At 38.6% G+C, this 14661-nt stretch overlaps 1 protein-coding gene across 1 annotated transcript in view; it reads right to left on the bottom strand.

The window, feature by feature from the left end:
• Nme8 (NME/NM23 family member 8) overlaps positions 1-14661 on the bottom strand; it is a 45021-nt gene that overhangs the window by 14235 nt on the left and 16125 nt on the right. Inside the window, exons 9-10 of the mRNA XM_021646312.1 lie at positions 13541-13737; positions 11488-11663 (exon numbers count right to left, since the gene is read on the bottom strand). Of these exons, the coding sequence (XP_021501987.1) occupies positions 11488-11663; positions 13541-13737 (373 nt within the window). The remainder of the gene's footprint in view (positions 1-11487; positions 11664-13540; positions 13738-14661) is intronic.

Here is a 14661-nt window from a genome sequence, read left to right on the forward strand (position 1 = left end):
TCTTCCTCAGGAGTTGTCCACATTTTTTTTTTAAGACAGGTTGTCTCACCCACCGGGATCTGAGCCTCACCATGTAGGCTAGGCTGCCTGACCAGTGAGTCGTAGGGATCTATCTATCTCTATCTTTCTAGTGCTGAGGTTACAACAATGGAGTACCACGCCTGACTTTTTCTACAGGTCCTTATGTTTGCATAGCAAGCATTTCACTGAGAGGGCTAGCATCCCCGCCCTAAAGATGTCAATGTTACCTACATTAAATAATCCACATGGGCTTTGCTTTAGAATTTCTTGAAGTGATCCAGAACAATAAAACATCAGAATTTAACAGAACTTTATTGAAAGAGAAGCATGATGGGTTGCTACGATCAACTGTCAATCATATAAACCAAAAATGATCAAAAAAATTGAGGCTAGAATCAAAACAAGGACCAGTAAAGTAGGATGTCTGAGAGGTAGTTTCAATTTCCTTTCCCCCCTTTATCATTATCCTAGCAACATCAAGTAGCACTAAGATCCCTAAGCTATGACAGCAATCTGTTTTTCTGTTGGCTTCTATTAAAATTCATAAAGGATTTTGTTTAAATAAAAAAAACATTTCATAAACTCTTCAAAAAGGTGAGCTTTCTGGCACAGGCTGGCACAGGCTGCTCTCTTTAGGAAAATGGAGAGAATGTCTCAGCTGTTGAGTTAATGGGAGTCTGGTGCTCCCTCTTACTCTAAGCCAAGGCATCTGTACTGGACAGAGAAGGGAGAGAGGATGAGAGGGGCAGGGGCCTTTGGCGAGCTAGAGGACAAGTATGACTAGGAGTTCTGGCAGAACACACATGGGAGGAGTGAGGAGTGGGAAAGTTAAGAAGTTTTCAGAGATAATCTGTGGAAGAGGGGTCCCTGCCGGAGAACACAAAAGTAACATACTGGCTGAAAGTGCTGAGGTCCAAGGGAGGTTTTTGGTTTATGAGTATGTGTCATTGAATTGTGCATATTAACAAATTGGAATATATCACTGTGGTAACCAGAAAACTTCAGTGTGGAGAGAGAAAGCGGTGTTGGAAGAAAATTAAGGGGCGTTTGCAGGTGGACATTGCTTGGGCAGCAGGGATGACGGGCATGGAATAAGAAAGTGCGAGGCATTTCACATGTCATATACAGCAAAGTGTTATCTTTGTTTTCAGCCGAGGATGAGTAATAAAGGCATTATTTCTCTCTCCAAAGGCTGCAGAGATGGCTCGGAGGTTAAGAGCACGGGTTGCTCTCCCAGAGTTCAATTAAACCTGGGTTTAATTCTCAGCACTTACATGACAGTTCACAACTGTCTGTGTAACTCTTGTTCCAGGGGATCCAACATCCTCAAACAGACAAACATGCAAACAAAACACCAATGTACATGAAAAATAAAAAATAAGTTAGAAAGGAAAGAAAGAAAGAGAGGGAAAGAAAGGAAAAGAAAAGAAAAGAAAAGAAAAGAAAAGAAAAGAAAAGAAAAGAAAAGAAAAGCTCCCTCAGTTTCCTGCCACCAGCACTAGTCTAATGTGCAGATCCTGGGCACCTCTTCCTCCTACTGCAGAGAAAATAAGGGCTGCTTTTTGAGGCTAACCCTCTCATCTCTGCCGTAGAAATAATTTCTGCCTGGCTCCATTCACGGTCAGTCCTTCAGCTAATGAATCACATGGCATAACTGAAACGCAAAGGATTCAAAAGTGTGACTCTAGGACAGATGACACTATGGGGAGCTGATAATCCTGGTGAAGCATGCCAGGGCTCTAGTTACACAGCACTAAACCGTACAGAATATTCTTACTACCTAGAAAAGTACTACTGGCCAAACTCCAAGTGGGATCAGTCCCCCAAGGCTCCACATCTACAGGTTCCACCAAATGCAACTCAAAGGGGCAGATAGGTAGGTCTTTGGGACTGCTGAATGCATGCACATATTGGGCATGGACATATTTTTGTTGTTCTTCCTGAAACAACGCATGAGAATAATTTACATAGCATTTACATTGCATTACGTACTGCAAGTCATAGAGATCCTCTCACATACATACTGATGGACGCACATCTCATGCCAAGAGTACAACATGTATGTGTAGGGGCAGGTGTCCTGGGCTTTAGCATTCAGAGCAACTCTGAAGCTAACCCTTGAAGACACTAGGGAGGAGTGGGCTCAGAAAATAACATTCAACAAGACTTAGGAGCCAAGACTTTGGAGCATAAATAAGACAGAAATCTGAGGAGTGAGTTGTGAGGTATGAAGATCACATCTTTAAAAAGATGCTTTGACATGTATTTATATATTTAGAAATATACACACATCATATATGTATGTAGAAATAATTGATAAAGAGGCCATGGCTTTCGGAGAACAATGAGAAGGTTTAGAGTAAGAAAAGAGAAATGATGTACTTATATTATAACCTCAGAAAATATCAAAGAAAAAAATAATACAAATTAAGCTAGTACTAAATGTAGACTGAGTAAATAATTTTAAGTTAAAAAATGAGCTGAAATATATGTTCTAAAAATAACTGAGTAACAGTCTTTAGAAGAAAAAGGAAATATAACTTTTCAAACCATCAAGAAACAAATTCTCAAAAACCAAAAATTTTTAGCAAACTCTGAAATAAAATAAAAAAAAAAAAATTAGGGTCTAGTCAGAAGGCCCAGTGATTAATAGCAATAGTTGTTCCTCTAGAGGACCTGGGTTCAAAACCTGCCACCCACATGGCCTCTCATAGTTGCCTGTAATTCCAGTTCCATGAGCTCAAACACCCCATCTACGTCCATGGGCACCACACAAAAGTGATGCTCAGACATACATGTAAGACAAACACACATATACATAATGTAAAAATAAAGAAAATTTTGAAAATTATTTCCAGTGGCATGAAGAGGTCTGGAAGTTCAGTGGTAAAGCAGGGGCTCAAAAACTGCAAGACCCTGGGCTCACATTCTAGCACTGCACTCAGTCAATCAGTAATCATAAAGACAGATGATTAAATTTCACAGAATAACGTTAACTTTTAAATTAGAAAGTAATATGTTCCAATTAAATTGTTAGTGGTCGTGGAGATAATTATAGTATGTGTAAGGCCCTAGGTTCACTTCCCAAAGTCACAAATAGTAATTGTAATGCTACTAGGTAACAAATTCATAAAATAAGAGTGAGAAATGACTTAACAATAAACTTCAAAAAGCAGTGTGCAAGTACACATATCAGTGTGTGAGTACACATAATAAAAACCTCAAATAAGATCAAACAATGAGACCAGTTTTTTGGGATTATTTTGTTTTCTGTCTCTCAGATAAAATCTGAGCTATTGAGCATTGAAAGTCAAGACAAGAACAACCACAACAGCAACAACAACAACAAAAAAAAAAGAGTGAGACTCTTTTAGTGCTGACTTCTGCTGGGGTCAAAGTGAGGTCTATAGAGGTGGAAGAGATGTAATTCCTCCCTCATAAGTTCTCTAAAATGAAAAGCCAAACTCACAGTATGTTTTGGTGAAGTGTTCAATACATGTACATGCAATACTGGTGAGAACAAATGAAATACCTTTGAAAAGGACATATTTGCTTTTAACATTATTTTCTTCTCAAGTAGAAAAAATATAAACTGTTCATCATTTCACTATTAATTTATATGTAATCCATAGAGCAATCACTAAAAGAAATATATAAATTATACATACATATGGTTAAATTAAAATGGGACACTTAAAAATCATGCAAATTCTAAAAGAAAGCAGGAAAGAAACAATTCCCAAGTGATAATGACATTTAATTTAAATGCCATGAACACAGCAGTTAAAACACAGATGTTCAGACTCAATTTGATTTTAAGATTATATTCTGTGCTAATTACTCATGAAGAGACAAAATGATAATAGACATGATTGACACACTCAGGTAGGAAATGCAGAGATGGAGCTGCGATGTCTCTGAGGAAAAACAGATTTAAAAGAAAGGACAAGAAATGCTTCTGGAATTTATGTTACTGCTGTTGTCCCTTACCACTCTCAGTCTTAGTGGACACGCTCCTCTAAGTATGACATTGCCACTGCTGTCTCCGAATCAGAGCATAGATCACCAACACAAGACCCTCATAAGATTGGACCAGTAATAGCCCCTTGAAGGACAAGGAAGTCAGGATGCCCATGAGGTTTATGGATATGTGAGATCTCTCTCCTAAAAGATTCTATTATAACTACTCAACAAACTCTAGGGAAAGGGAGACTGTCCCTTGGTATAGCTGCACATGAGTCGTCAGGTCTCCTGTAACTAGTGCCAATGAAAACCACTTTCATACACCAAATAAAACTTGGATGTAAGCATTTATTCTGTCTGTAATTGCTCTCTCTCTCTGGGTCAAAGGGAAATATAATGCTCAAGAGAAATCATCCAACATCTGTGGATACTTGAAACCTGTGTATCATTTCTTACTGTATATATGTAAGAGGTTAGAAAATATTAATTATAAATTAGAACAATTGCATTGGGGGTCTCTGAGCAGATTCACTCTGTAGCCTATGCTGACCTTGAACTCATGGGAATCTTCTTGCCTTAGATTTCAAAGTGCTGGGATTTCTTGAATTGGCTACCACACCCAGCTAAAATCAAACAAAATGTTTAGTAACTTATTATCAGTGGCATAAATGTTGTTTATAAGTGTTTTTTATTTCTGAATACATTTGTGAACAGTGTCCACTAAAATATTTCAGCTGATATCTGAGATGGCCACTGAAAGACTAGATGGCAGGCAGTGCTGGAAAACTGAATGCCTCAAACTATGCCCAAGGGAAAAGCCAATCATTTTGAAATACATCCAGAAAATTGTCCAAAACAAGTTTTTACATGAAACCAATTTATTGCAAACTTTTTTAATCCAGGAAAAAGCAATCAAGTAACTGCAGCATGCTCCATCCTCCTTTAGGATGAGCTGTCCTCCTTTCTCACAGAAAGGAATGGTTATGTCTAAGAAGGACTTTGACTTGTTCAGTCTAGGTACTCAGGTCCAATGGAAAACATTAGTTATCATTACAAGGTGACCAAGTGCTTCTTCTTCCAGAAGAACATCAATAGAAGCTCAGTGCTTTTCAGTGCCTTCCAGTTGAGAGCTACAGACATAAACTCCATTTGAAGAGTTTTTAGGGAAACCAAACTAAGTAAAGAAAGCTGGAGCAACTGTCTCGTGAGAGAACATTAAACACAGCCCAGCTCCTGATCACATCAACAAAAAACCAACTAAAAGACTCACTGCCTCAGTTTCTACTAGTGATACATCTTTTCTGGTTTTTAATAACAGTAAAGAAAATCAAAGTAATTGAAAAAGGAGAAGGCAATATGAAGAGAAAAAGAATAAGCATTTGAAGTGAATTGATATACACAATATTTGAACATATCAAAGGATCACCTGAATTGGTAGTTGTGCCACAAGCAAAGATGATTCAGTGAGTCAGTTCTACATTAATAAGAGCTCCCCAAGCTGAAATGTCGGCTAAGTGAAGGAACAGAGGATAATATACAAGAACTGTTGGACAATTATAAAGTAAAAGAAACCCATAGTGACAGTACCAGAAAAAAGAATCTGAAGGAAGATAACTAGAAAAACAAAGAAAGAGAAAATTATAATAGCTAAACATTTTGTTTAATTAATGATTGAAAGGTTGAGAACACAGAATATGATAAATTCCAAAATGTTTACATCTGTGCAAACTATCTTCAAACTGTAGAAAAATAAACATAACAAAATCTCAAGGAAAGATCCAAAAGTGTAGAAGAAATGTATGGATGTAATACCTGTCAACAGTAAATCTGATAGTCTATAACATAGGCAGGAAATAGGAGGTGGGACATTGATAGGTAAAAAGGATTCTGGGAGAAAGCTAGTCATGAAGATTTGCAGGCAGATGTGAGGAGGACACAGACACATGGTACCTAAGCACAGGTATCTAGTTACATGGCAGAATGTAGATTAAAATAGATGGGTTGCTTTAAGTTATGAGCTAGTCAGAGAAGAGCTTAGCCATATGGTCTAGGTATTTGTAAATATATTTTCAGTCTCATGAATCTTTACTTTGGGAGTTTAGGGACAGGAGGTAAAACCACCAGCCCCACACTGGACAAAATTATGTAGAAAGAAGTTTTTCCTCCTTTCCCCAAGCTCCCAGAATAATGACTCATGAGACTCATTAAATTTTATATAAATACTTTGGCCATATAGCTAGACCCTTCTTAGACTAGCTTATAACTTAAAATAACACATCTATACTAATTTGAATTCTGCTACGTGGCTGGTTACCTGGGCTCAGGTACTAAGCATCTATCCTCTTCACATCTTGCCCACTGAATCATGTGTGCCTGACTGTGTTCCAAAATCCTTTCTGCCTGCTGGATGCCCTGCCTAAGCTCTAGGTCACCAGATTTATTATTGACAGTTTGGGCCCCTACCATATTTGAGCACTTTTCTGTCTTTTGTATTTATCTTTCCAGAATGATGTCATTGAAACCACACAGCATACCTTAGCAGCCTTACCAGGCCACAGAGGAAGATAATGCAGCCAGATCTGATGAGACCTGATAGACTAGGACCAGATGGGAGGGGAGGAGAACCTCTCCCATATCCATACAATACACAAGATATTCCCTCTACACTCAATAGTTTTAGAAGCTCTTATAGAAGTGGAAGATTAAGATGCCAGAAAGTTTGATTTCTCCTGAGGTCTCCTCCTTCCAGCTTAGGGATGTATACACCTTTCCTATGGACTTGCATGGTCAGTCTTGTGTATGTGTAGGTAGAGCAGAGCATGTCTCATGTTTCATCATATCACAACAGTATTTTGTGTAGAGAGTCTTGATATTGAATCCTATGTAGACTCAATTTTATGACCTCACTTAACTTGAAAAACTTTCTTAAAGGTCCCATTTATACTCACACATTTGAGATAGGAAATATGAATCGGTTTCTTACAATATGTAAAGAGAGAAAAATCTTTAAATATGAAAGAAGCCAAGAAAAATTGCAAAGAATAAAAAAAATCAATTACAAACATGATATACATTCACCAGGTTTATCTATAATCACTATATAATAATGTGTTATTAATATAACATTTAAGTTGGACTATATTAAAATATTTTTCTAAAAAATAGATTACTGTCAAAATCTTTAAACAAAAAAGTAAGAGAGAATATTCATAAGCCACATATATGAAAAGGACTTAGGTTCAAAATATACAAAAAATCATAAAGTTTAATAATGAGAAAACAAAAACTTGGGGTACATGTTAAAGATCTTTTAAAATGATTAAATTAGAGCATATCTTTTATTATTTTGAAATTCCCAGCATGTCACTGTGGTCAGACACATTTGATATCCACTCCTATAGCTAATATCAAAAGATTGAAAGAGAAGTACCATAAAAGAAGATATAGATATCACTATTATGTGTGTCAAAAAAATGTTGAGCCCATGGCAGCTCAGTGTCCAAGTGGGTTCCCTAGTAATGGGAACTGGGACTATCTCTGACATGAACTCAGGGACTGTCTCTGACATGAACTCAGTGGCTGGCTCTTTGATCATCTACCCCTGAGGGGGAGCAACCTTACCAGGCCACAAAGGAAGACAATGCAGCCAGTTCTGATGAGACCTGATAGACTAGGACCAGATGGAAGGGGAGGAGGACCTCTCCTATCAATGGAATGGGGGAGGGGAATGGAAGGAGATGGGCAAGTGAGAGTGGGATTAGGAGGGAATGAGGGAAGGCACTACAGTTAGGATACAAAGCGAACAAACTGCAATTAATAAAATAAATAAAATTTAAAAAAAAATCGAGCCACATACACATACTCATACACATGTGTTGAGAACCACAGATAAGGGCAGCAACAGTATCATTGTGCATCTACTAGTTCAGATGAAAACAAACAGTTAAGAGGCTGACAGGGATGCAGACTAAGAAGAATTCTTATTTGTTGACGGCAGAATAAAAAATAGTATCACTACCTTGAAATGCACTCTGGAAGTTTCTCGCACCATTAATTAAAACTTTACACATGATCCAGGAATCATGCTCCCAGCTAATAACCTAGTTAAATTGGAAGCTTATGTCAACACAGGAACCTCTGTTTTGAGTGTCTATGGCACCTTCATTCATGAAAGTGAAAGAAACTGAAACTGGGCAAAACATCCTTTAAAAAAAATCACCTGTTGAACTTCATTGTATTCTTACAACTGAATATTATTCAGCAATTAAAAAAAAAAGCAATGATCTGTGAATCCTGATGGATAATGATACGTGGAAGAAGTCAGTCTGGAAGGGGCTGTATGCTGTGTGGTTTCAATGGCATCATTCTGGAAAGATGAACACAAAAGACAGAAGAGTGCTCAAATCTGATAGGGGCCTAAACTGAAAAGAAAAGGATGGCACTTTCAGGCCTGAGACTCCATGCTGACCTAATCTGCAAAAGAATAAATGATGCCATTCATTTGTCTCAACACTTGGGATGTTCAAAAACCAAGAGTGAACCTTAATACAAACTATGAACTTTAGTTCAAGTATAGCAAAAATATTGCAGCATTGACTACAATATATCATATTTTAAGTACACATATAATAATAATACAATTTGATTACAACAAGCAGAGCTTCCAGGAGTTCTGTACATGGAAGCCACGAGCTAGGTGACTTGTTTGATAAAACTGTTCTAAATCACAAAGTTTATTAATTAAAAAAGAACATGGTCATGATAAAAGATCCAAAAGGATGAAATATAAAAACCAATCAAATCTCCAAAACAGACAACTCCAGGCATAGGTAACTTACCTAACAAATCTCAGAAGGCAATTAGAAGTGGGAATGTAAAATTGTACAACCACTTTGGAAATAAATCTGGCGATTTCTCAGACAATTAGGAATAGTGCGTCCTCACGATCCAGCTCTAGCTCTCCTAGACATGTATCCAAAAGATGCTCAAGTACACAACAAAGACAATCGCTCAACCATGTTCGTAGCACCTTTATTGGTTATAGGCAGAATCTGGAAACAACCCAGATGTCCCTCAATTGAGGAAAAGATGCAGAAATTGTGGTACATTTACACAATGGAAAAATACTCAGCAATTGAAAACAAGGAAATCATGAACTTTGCAAGCAAATGGTGGGAAATAGAAAAGATCATTCTGAGTGAAGTATCCCAGAAGCAGAAAGACACCTATTGTATATACTCAGTTTTAAGTGGATATTAGACATATAATATAGGATAAACATACTAAAATCTGCACACCTAAAGAAGCTAAGCAAGAAGGAGTAAGATGATCAATCCTCACTCAGAAAGGCAAACGGGATGGACATTGGAAGAGGGAGAAAACAGGGAACAGGACAGGAGCCTACCACAGAGGGCCTTTGAAAGACTCTACCCAGTAAGGTATTAAATCAGATGCTGAGAATCATAGCCAAACTTTGGGCAAAATGCAGGGAATCTTATGAAAGAAAGGGGAGATAGAAAGACCTGGAGGGGTCAGGATCTCCACAAGGAGAGCAACAGAACAAAAAAATTCTGGACACAGGAGTCTCAGACTGATACTCCAACCAAGGACCGTGCATGGAGGTAATCTTGAACCCCTAGAACCACTGCACAGATGTAGCCTAAGGCAGCTCAGTGTCCAAGTGAGTTCCCTAGTAATGGGTTCCCTGGGAATGGGAACAGGAACTGTCTCTGCTGTTTCTGACATGAACTCAGTGGCTGGCTCTTTGATCACCTCCCCCACACGGGGGAGCAGCCTTACCAGGCCACAGAGGAAGACAATGCAGCCAATCCTGATGAGACTTGATAGGCTAGGGTCAGAGTGGGGGAGAAGGACCAACTCCCCTATCAGTGGACTTGGGGAGGGCACTGGAGGAGATAAGGGAAGGAGGGTAGGATTAAGAGGGGATGAAGGAGGGGGGCTACGGTGGAGATATAAAGTGAATAAACTGATAAATAAAATTTTACAAGTGAAAAAAGTTAAAAAAGATAATGTCAAGTGATTAACCTTCTATACCTTCTAGACAACAAGGGAGGAAAGACTTTTTGTTCTCATTTTGTGAGTGCTGCAGTATCTTGACACCCCGACCAGATTATCATAAAAGAAAACACCAACATTCCCCATATTCACAGTCACGGTTCTCAAGAATATACAAGCAAGCAAGGTGTGCCAGGCTGATCCAAAATTTAAAGTAGTCCACCATAGTATAGACTACAGAAAAAAATACATAACTGCAGTAGACAAAGAATCAATTACAAATAACAACACTCATTTGCAATATGATAGACTCAGTCCCCAGCACTGCAAAATAACATAAAAATACAAGCATTGACAACAACCAAAAGAATATTCACCTCAAGCCATGTAATATGTGGAAATTTCCTTAACCTAAGAAAGAGCATCAGTAGAGAACATTACACCTAATGTTACAGAAATTGAACCTTTTGTTTCGAGGTATGGTGTGTCACTATTCCTGCACAACATCAGTTTCCAGTCAGCATCACACAGACACATCAGCTTGTCCAAGGAGGAAAAAAAAATCAAAAGAAATCAAGGCATGTCAATAGAAAGTGAGAGTTTCCATATCTCCCAAGGCAGACAACACATAACACTATCAATGATTCTGTTCAACATGCTTGACAGTTGCTGTCTGGAGACATTTGTGGTTGTTACAGTTTAGCTTGGGAGGGAAACTCCTGATATCTAGAAGCCAAGAGTGATGACAGGAATTTGGCAATGTAGCATGTGATGAGTTACCCACCCATACCCCCCCCAAAAGAAAATTACCTGGCCCCAATACAAATAGACGCAGGGTTACCATACAGTGTTCTATAATGCTAGCCTTGATCCTGTGTCAAAGCTCCTACACAAATGTCAAGGTTGCTTTCAGATGGACGTTTGGATGGATGAATGAATGGATGGATGAATGAATGAATGAAGTTATATAGAACCTCCATTCTCACTATGAACTATTTATTCTGCTATGTGATGATGGGGTGGGGTTTAAAATGACCAGTAATTAGAGATGGGGCTGTAGTTCAGTATCAGTATACTTAGTTACAAGTATGTGAGCCTGGGCACTGTGTCCAGTATTGGAAAAAAAACAAAAGTGAATAAAAACTAACACTGAAAGAACACCAGGCATTCTATATGTGCCTTCTCATCTTGTTCTTCTAATTTTTATAAATAAAATACAGTAGGTACATTATCTTATTCATGTCACATTAGTAATCAGGCTCTCCCACAGCTTTGTGCCGAAGCACTACAGACATGAAATAATTGTCCTGGTTCCTTGCATCCTTTAAGACATTGACAATGCTGAGACAGACTCTTGCAAAGCCATACGTTAGCAAATGCTTTGTATGTTCTTCAGCTAAACATGTTCTGCCCATTATTATTGTGAAAGTGATAAATCAATATTCAAGTCATACATACCAACTTCTTATTCTGAGCTTTACTTCCTACCTTGCCTTTCTTCATAGACTTCTGGATATATCAGTGCCAGAGTCTTTTGTACATGCATGCTTTTCATGGTTTTAAAGTTAGGGAATAAGATATCGATGAACTTGGAAACCTTAGGCACATCATCCAAAATATCGCAAAACTCAGATACATGTTGACGTTCCAAAAATTCTTGCAAACTGTTGAAATCCAAAATATAATCTAAGATTATTATGAGATAAGGTGTAAGAGAAATGCCTGAAATTTTTTGTGTTAATGAATGACTTAGAATCTAATAACACAATACAATGCTTCTTTCTGCCCTCACATTGTCTCTTTGAAAGTAACTCCCACTGTTTCCAAAGCCCATTGGTATCCACTGAATCCCCTTTTGCATTGCTCTATCCTCCTTAAAACTTGAAAGTAAATGGTAGCATAACCTTGCTCAAGAATACAACACTTGGGTAGCATGCAGAAGGCTCTGAGTTCCATACCCAGCAATACAATAGCTTAACAAATTCTAAAATTGCCTGCTACCTAAAAAAATATGCAGTAACTGGAAACCACAAGAAAACCCCACAGTTTATAAGGAAAGGAGAAAACCTCTTGGGAGTCCCAGACAGAATTTGTATCAGCACTGATACACAGAGAAGTAGCAGACCTAGCCACAAAGCCTTCATACTCACATATAAAAATAACTTCTTTTTTTTTTCACGTGGGAGGTTTATTAGGGGAAGGGGACGGAAAGGGAAGGGAAGGGAAGGGGGAAGGAAAAGGGAAAGGAAAAGGGGGAAGGAGTCACAGAGACTGTCTCTGGACAAGGCAAAGTATTCTTTTTTTAATTTATTTTTTTATTTTATTTTTTTCTTATCAGTTACATTTTATTAACTCTGTATCCCAGCCGTGTCCCCATCCCTCATTCCCTCCCAATCCCTCCCTCCCTCCCTCATCTCCACCGTGCCCCTTTCCAAGTCCACTGATAGAGGGGGACCTCCTCCCCATTCATCTGATCCTGTTTTATCAGGTATCTTCAGGACTGGCTGCAAAGCTCTCCTCTGTGGCCTAACAGGACTGCTCCTCCCTTGGGGATGGGGAGGCCAAAGAGCCAGTCATTGAGTTCCTGTTAGAAATAGTCCTTGTTCCCCTCACTCTGGGAAACCAATTGGTTACTGAGCTACCAAAGCTACATCTGAGCGGAGGTTCTAGGTTATATCCATACATGGTCCTTGGTTGAATGTCAGTCTCAGAAAAGACCCTGTGCCCAGATATATTTGGTCCTTGTGGAGCTCCTATCCTTTCCCCATCAGACTAACTCCCCTTCTTTCTTATGATCCTCTGTACTCTGCCAAAGGTTTGGTCATGAGTCTTTGCTTTGAAAACACTGCTAGTTAGAGTCTTTCAGATGTGCTCAGTAGACTCCTGTCATACGTTCAATGCACATCCCATCTGTCTTTCTAAATGAGGATTGATCATCTTACCCCATGTCCACTCTCTTGATTATCTTTTTTAGGTGTATAGATTTCATAATGTAAAAATAACTTCTTACTCACCAAACTCCTTCAGGCATGTCCTGTATAACTGTTGTGTCAAACTCTGGCTCTTAGTCTTTAGCAGAATAAAAGTCATGATGTGCAATACACAAGGCCAATGTTTTAAAAACTGCTTGCTCATTTTGAAATAATTTAAAAATGTATTACCAAATTATATGAATTTTTGTCACTAGAAATTTTATAACAGTAACTGTCTTAAATGAAACAGAGAGCCTAGAAGATGGAAGAAAATGGCTGCTGTTGGAGAATGGGCAGGGTTGGCCCATTCTCCTAAGCCTGAAACAATGAGGCCAGATGGTATGCCAGGCTTATAAAGGCAAGCAGGGAAAGTTATTCTCTTTATAGTTTTCTTGTCATAAACATTCAAGGGAACTCTCCATTTTCTGAACATAATATAATAGGTTGGCTAAAAGGTAAACTTGTAGTATCCATATAAAAACATTAGGTTTTGAGGCATTTGGGCATTGTGCTCCATTGCCTGGTGACACATTATAAATGATAATTTATTATTATAATTTACTACCTACCTGTCCCGTTTCTTTTTTGACACCTCAGGTGGTGTGACCCTAGTTTGAGGCTCTTCAGGGTTCTCAAGCGGTTCTTCTTCTGTGTCAGCCTGAGGTTGGTTTTCCTCCTGGGTAAGGTTTTCTTCTTCTCCTTGAGATATAATGAGCACACAGCTTAGGCCGTTTACTACAGAAAACACAAACTCTTCAAAGTCGGGCTACAAAAGAAAATGAGAAACTTTCCCTCAGGCTCCTGACGCAGGTGCATTAAAATGGCAGCCACTGTTAAAAAAAAAAAGTGAAATCTTCTCTTTCCGAGGTCACTAGCAATGTTGTGCTCTCCTTACAAACCTGTTTGAGGAACATTTTGGCACAGCAGACGTTTACAACTAGAAGAAGATGGTTTTTAAGAAAGTGTATCACAACTATGTCACAACAACAGAGGGTTGCTGATTTATCTGAAAGGCTTCTTAAAAGACCGTCTTCAACTGCCCATAAAATCGGGTGTGAGTGCATGGTCCAGGGGCCACAAACTTAAAGAAAACTGATTCTCTCTCTCTCCCAGCAGCTATCATTGCTAATAGGTCCTTAGCTAAAAATGGGACCTTGTGCCCTCCTTCCCTTTCCATGCTGGAATTTTGACTGGCTTCAGCCTGAGCAGGTCTTATGCATGGTGTCACAATCAAACTTGATTTTGTTTTAGATTTTTTTTGTTTGTTTTTTGTTTTGTCTTTTTAAATAGGACACAGTTGCGTGGGGAGAATTCTGGAAGGAGTTATGGGAAAGGCAGAAAGGATGATTGAATATGCCGTGGAAAATCCCCCAAAGAACTAACACACATGATACACAGAGAGAGAGAGAGAGAGAGAGAGAGAGAGAGACAGACAGACAGACAGACAGATCGATACAAAGACAGAGGCAAAGACAGATACAGAGAGATCTTTTGGTGCTCAATCCCGAACTTTCCAATTCAGTAATTCTCACAGTTAGATCCAAAATGTCCTCCAGTGGCCATGTGATAAAGGCTTGGACACCAACATTTGATTGCTATTGAAAGTAATGAAATACAAAAGGCTGTACAGTCCTGGGTATTTCCTTGAAACAGTTATCAGGACCCTAACATCTCCTCTCTACCACTTTTG

The sequence above is a fragment of the Meriones unguiculatus genome, chromosome 19 (assembly GCF_030254825.1).
Source record: "Meriones unguiculatus strain TT.TT164.6M chromosome 19, Bangor_MerUng_6.1, whole genome shotgun sequence".
NCBI classification, from domain to species: domain Eukaryota; kingdom Metazoa; phylum Chordata; class Mammalia; order Rodentia; family Muridae; genus Meriones; species Meriones unguiculatus.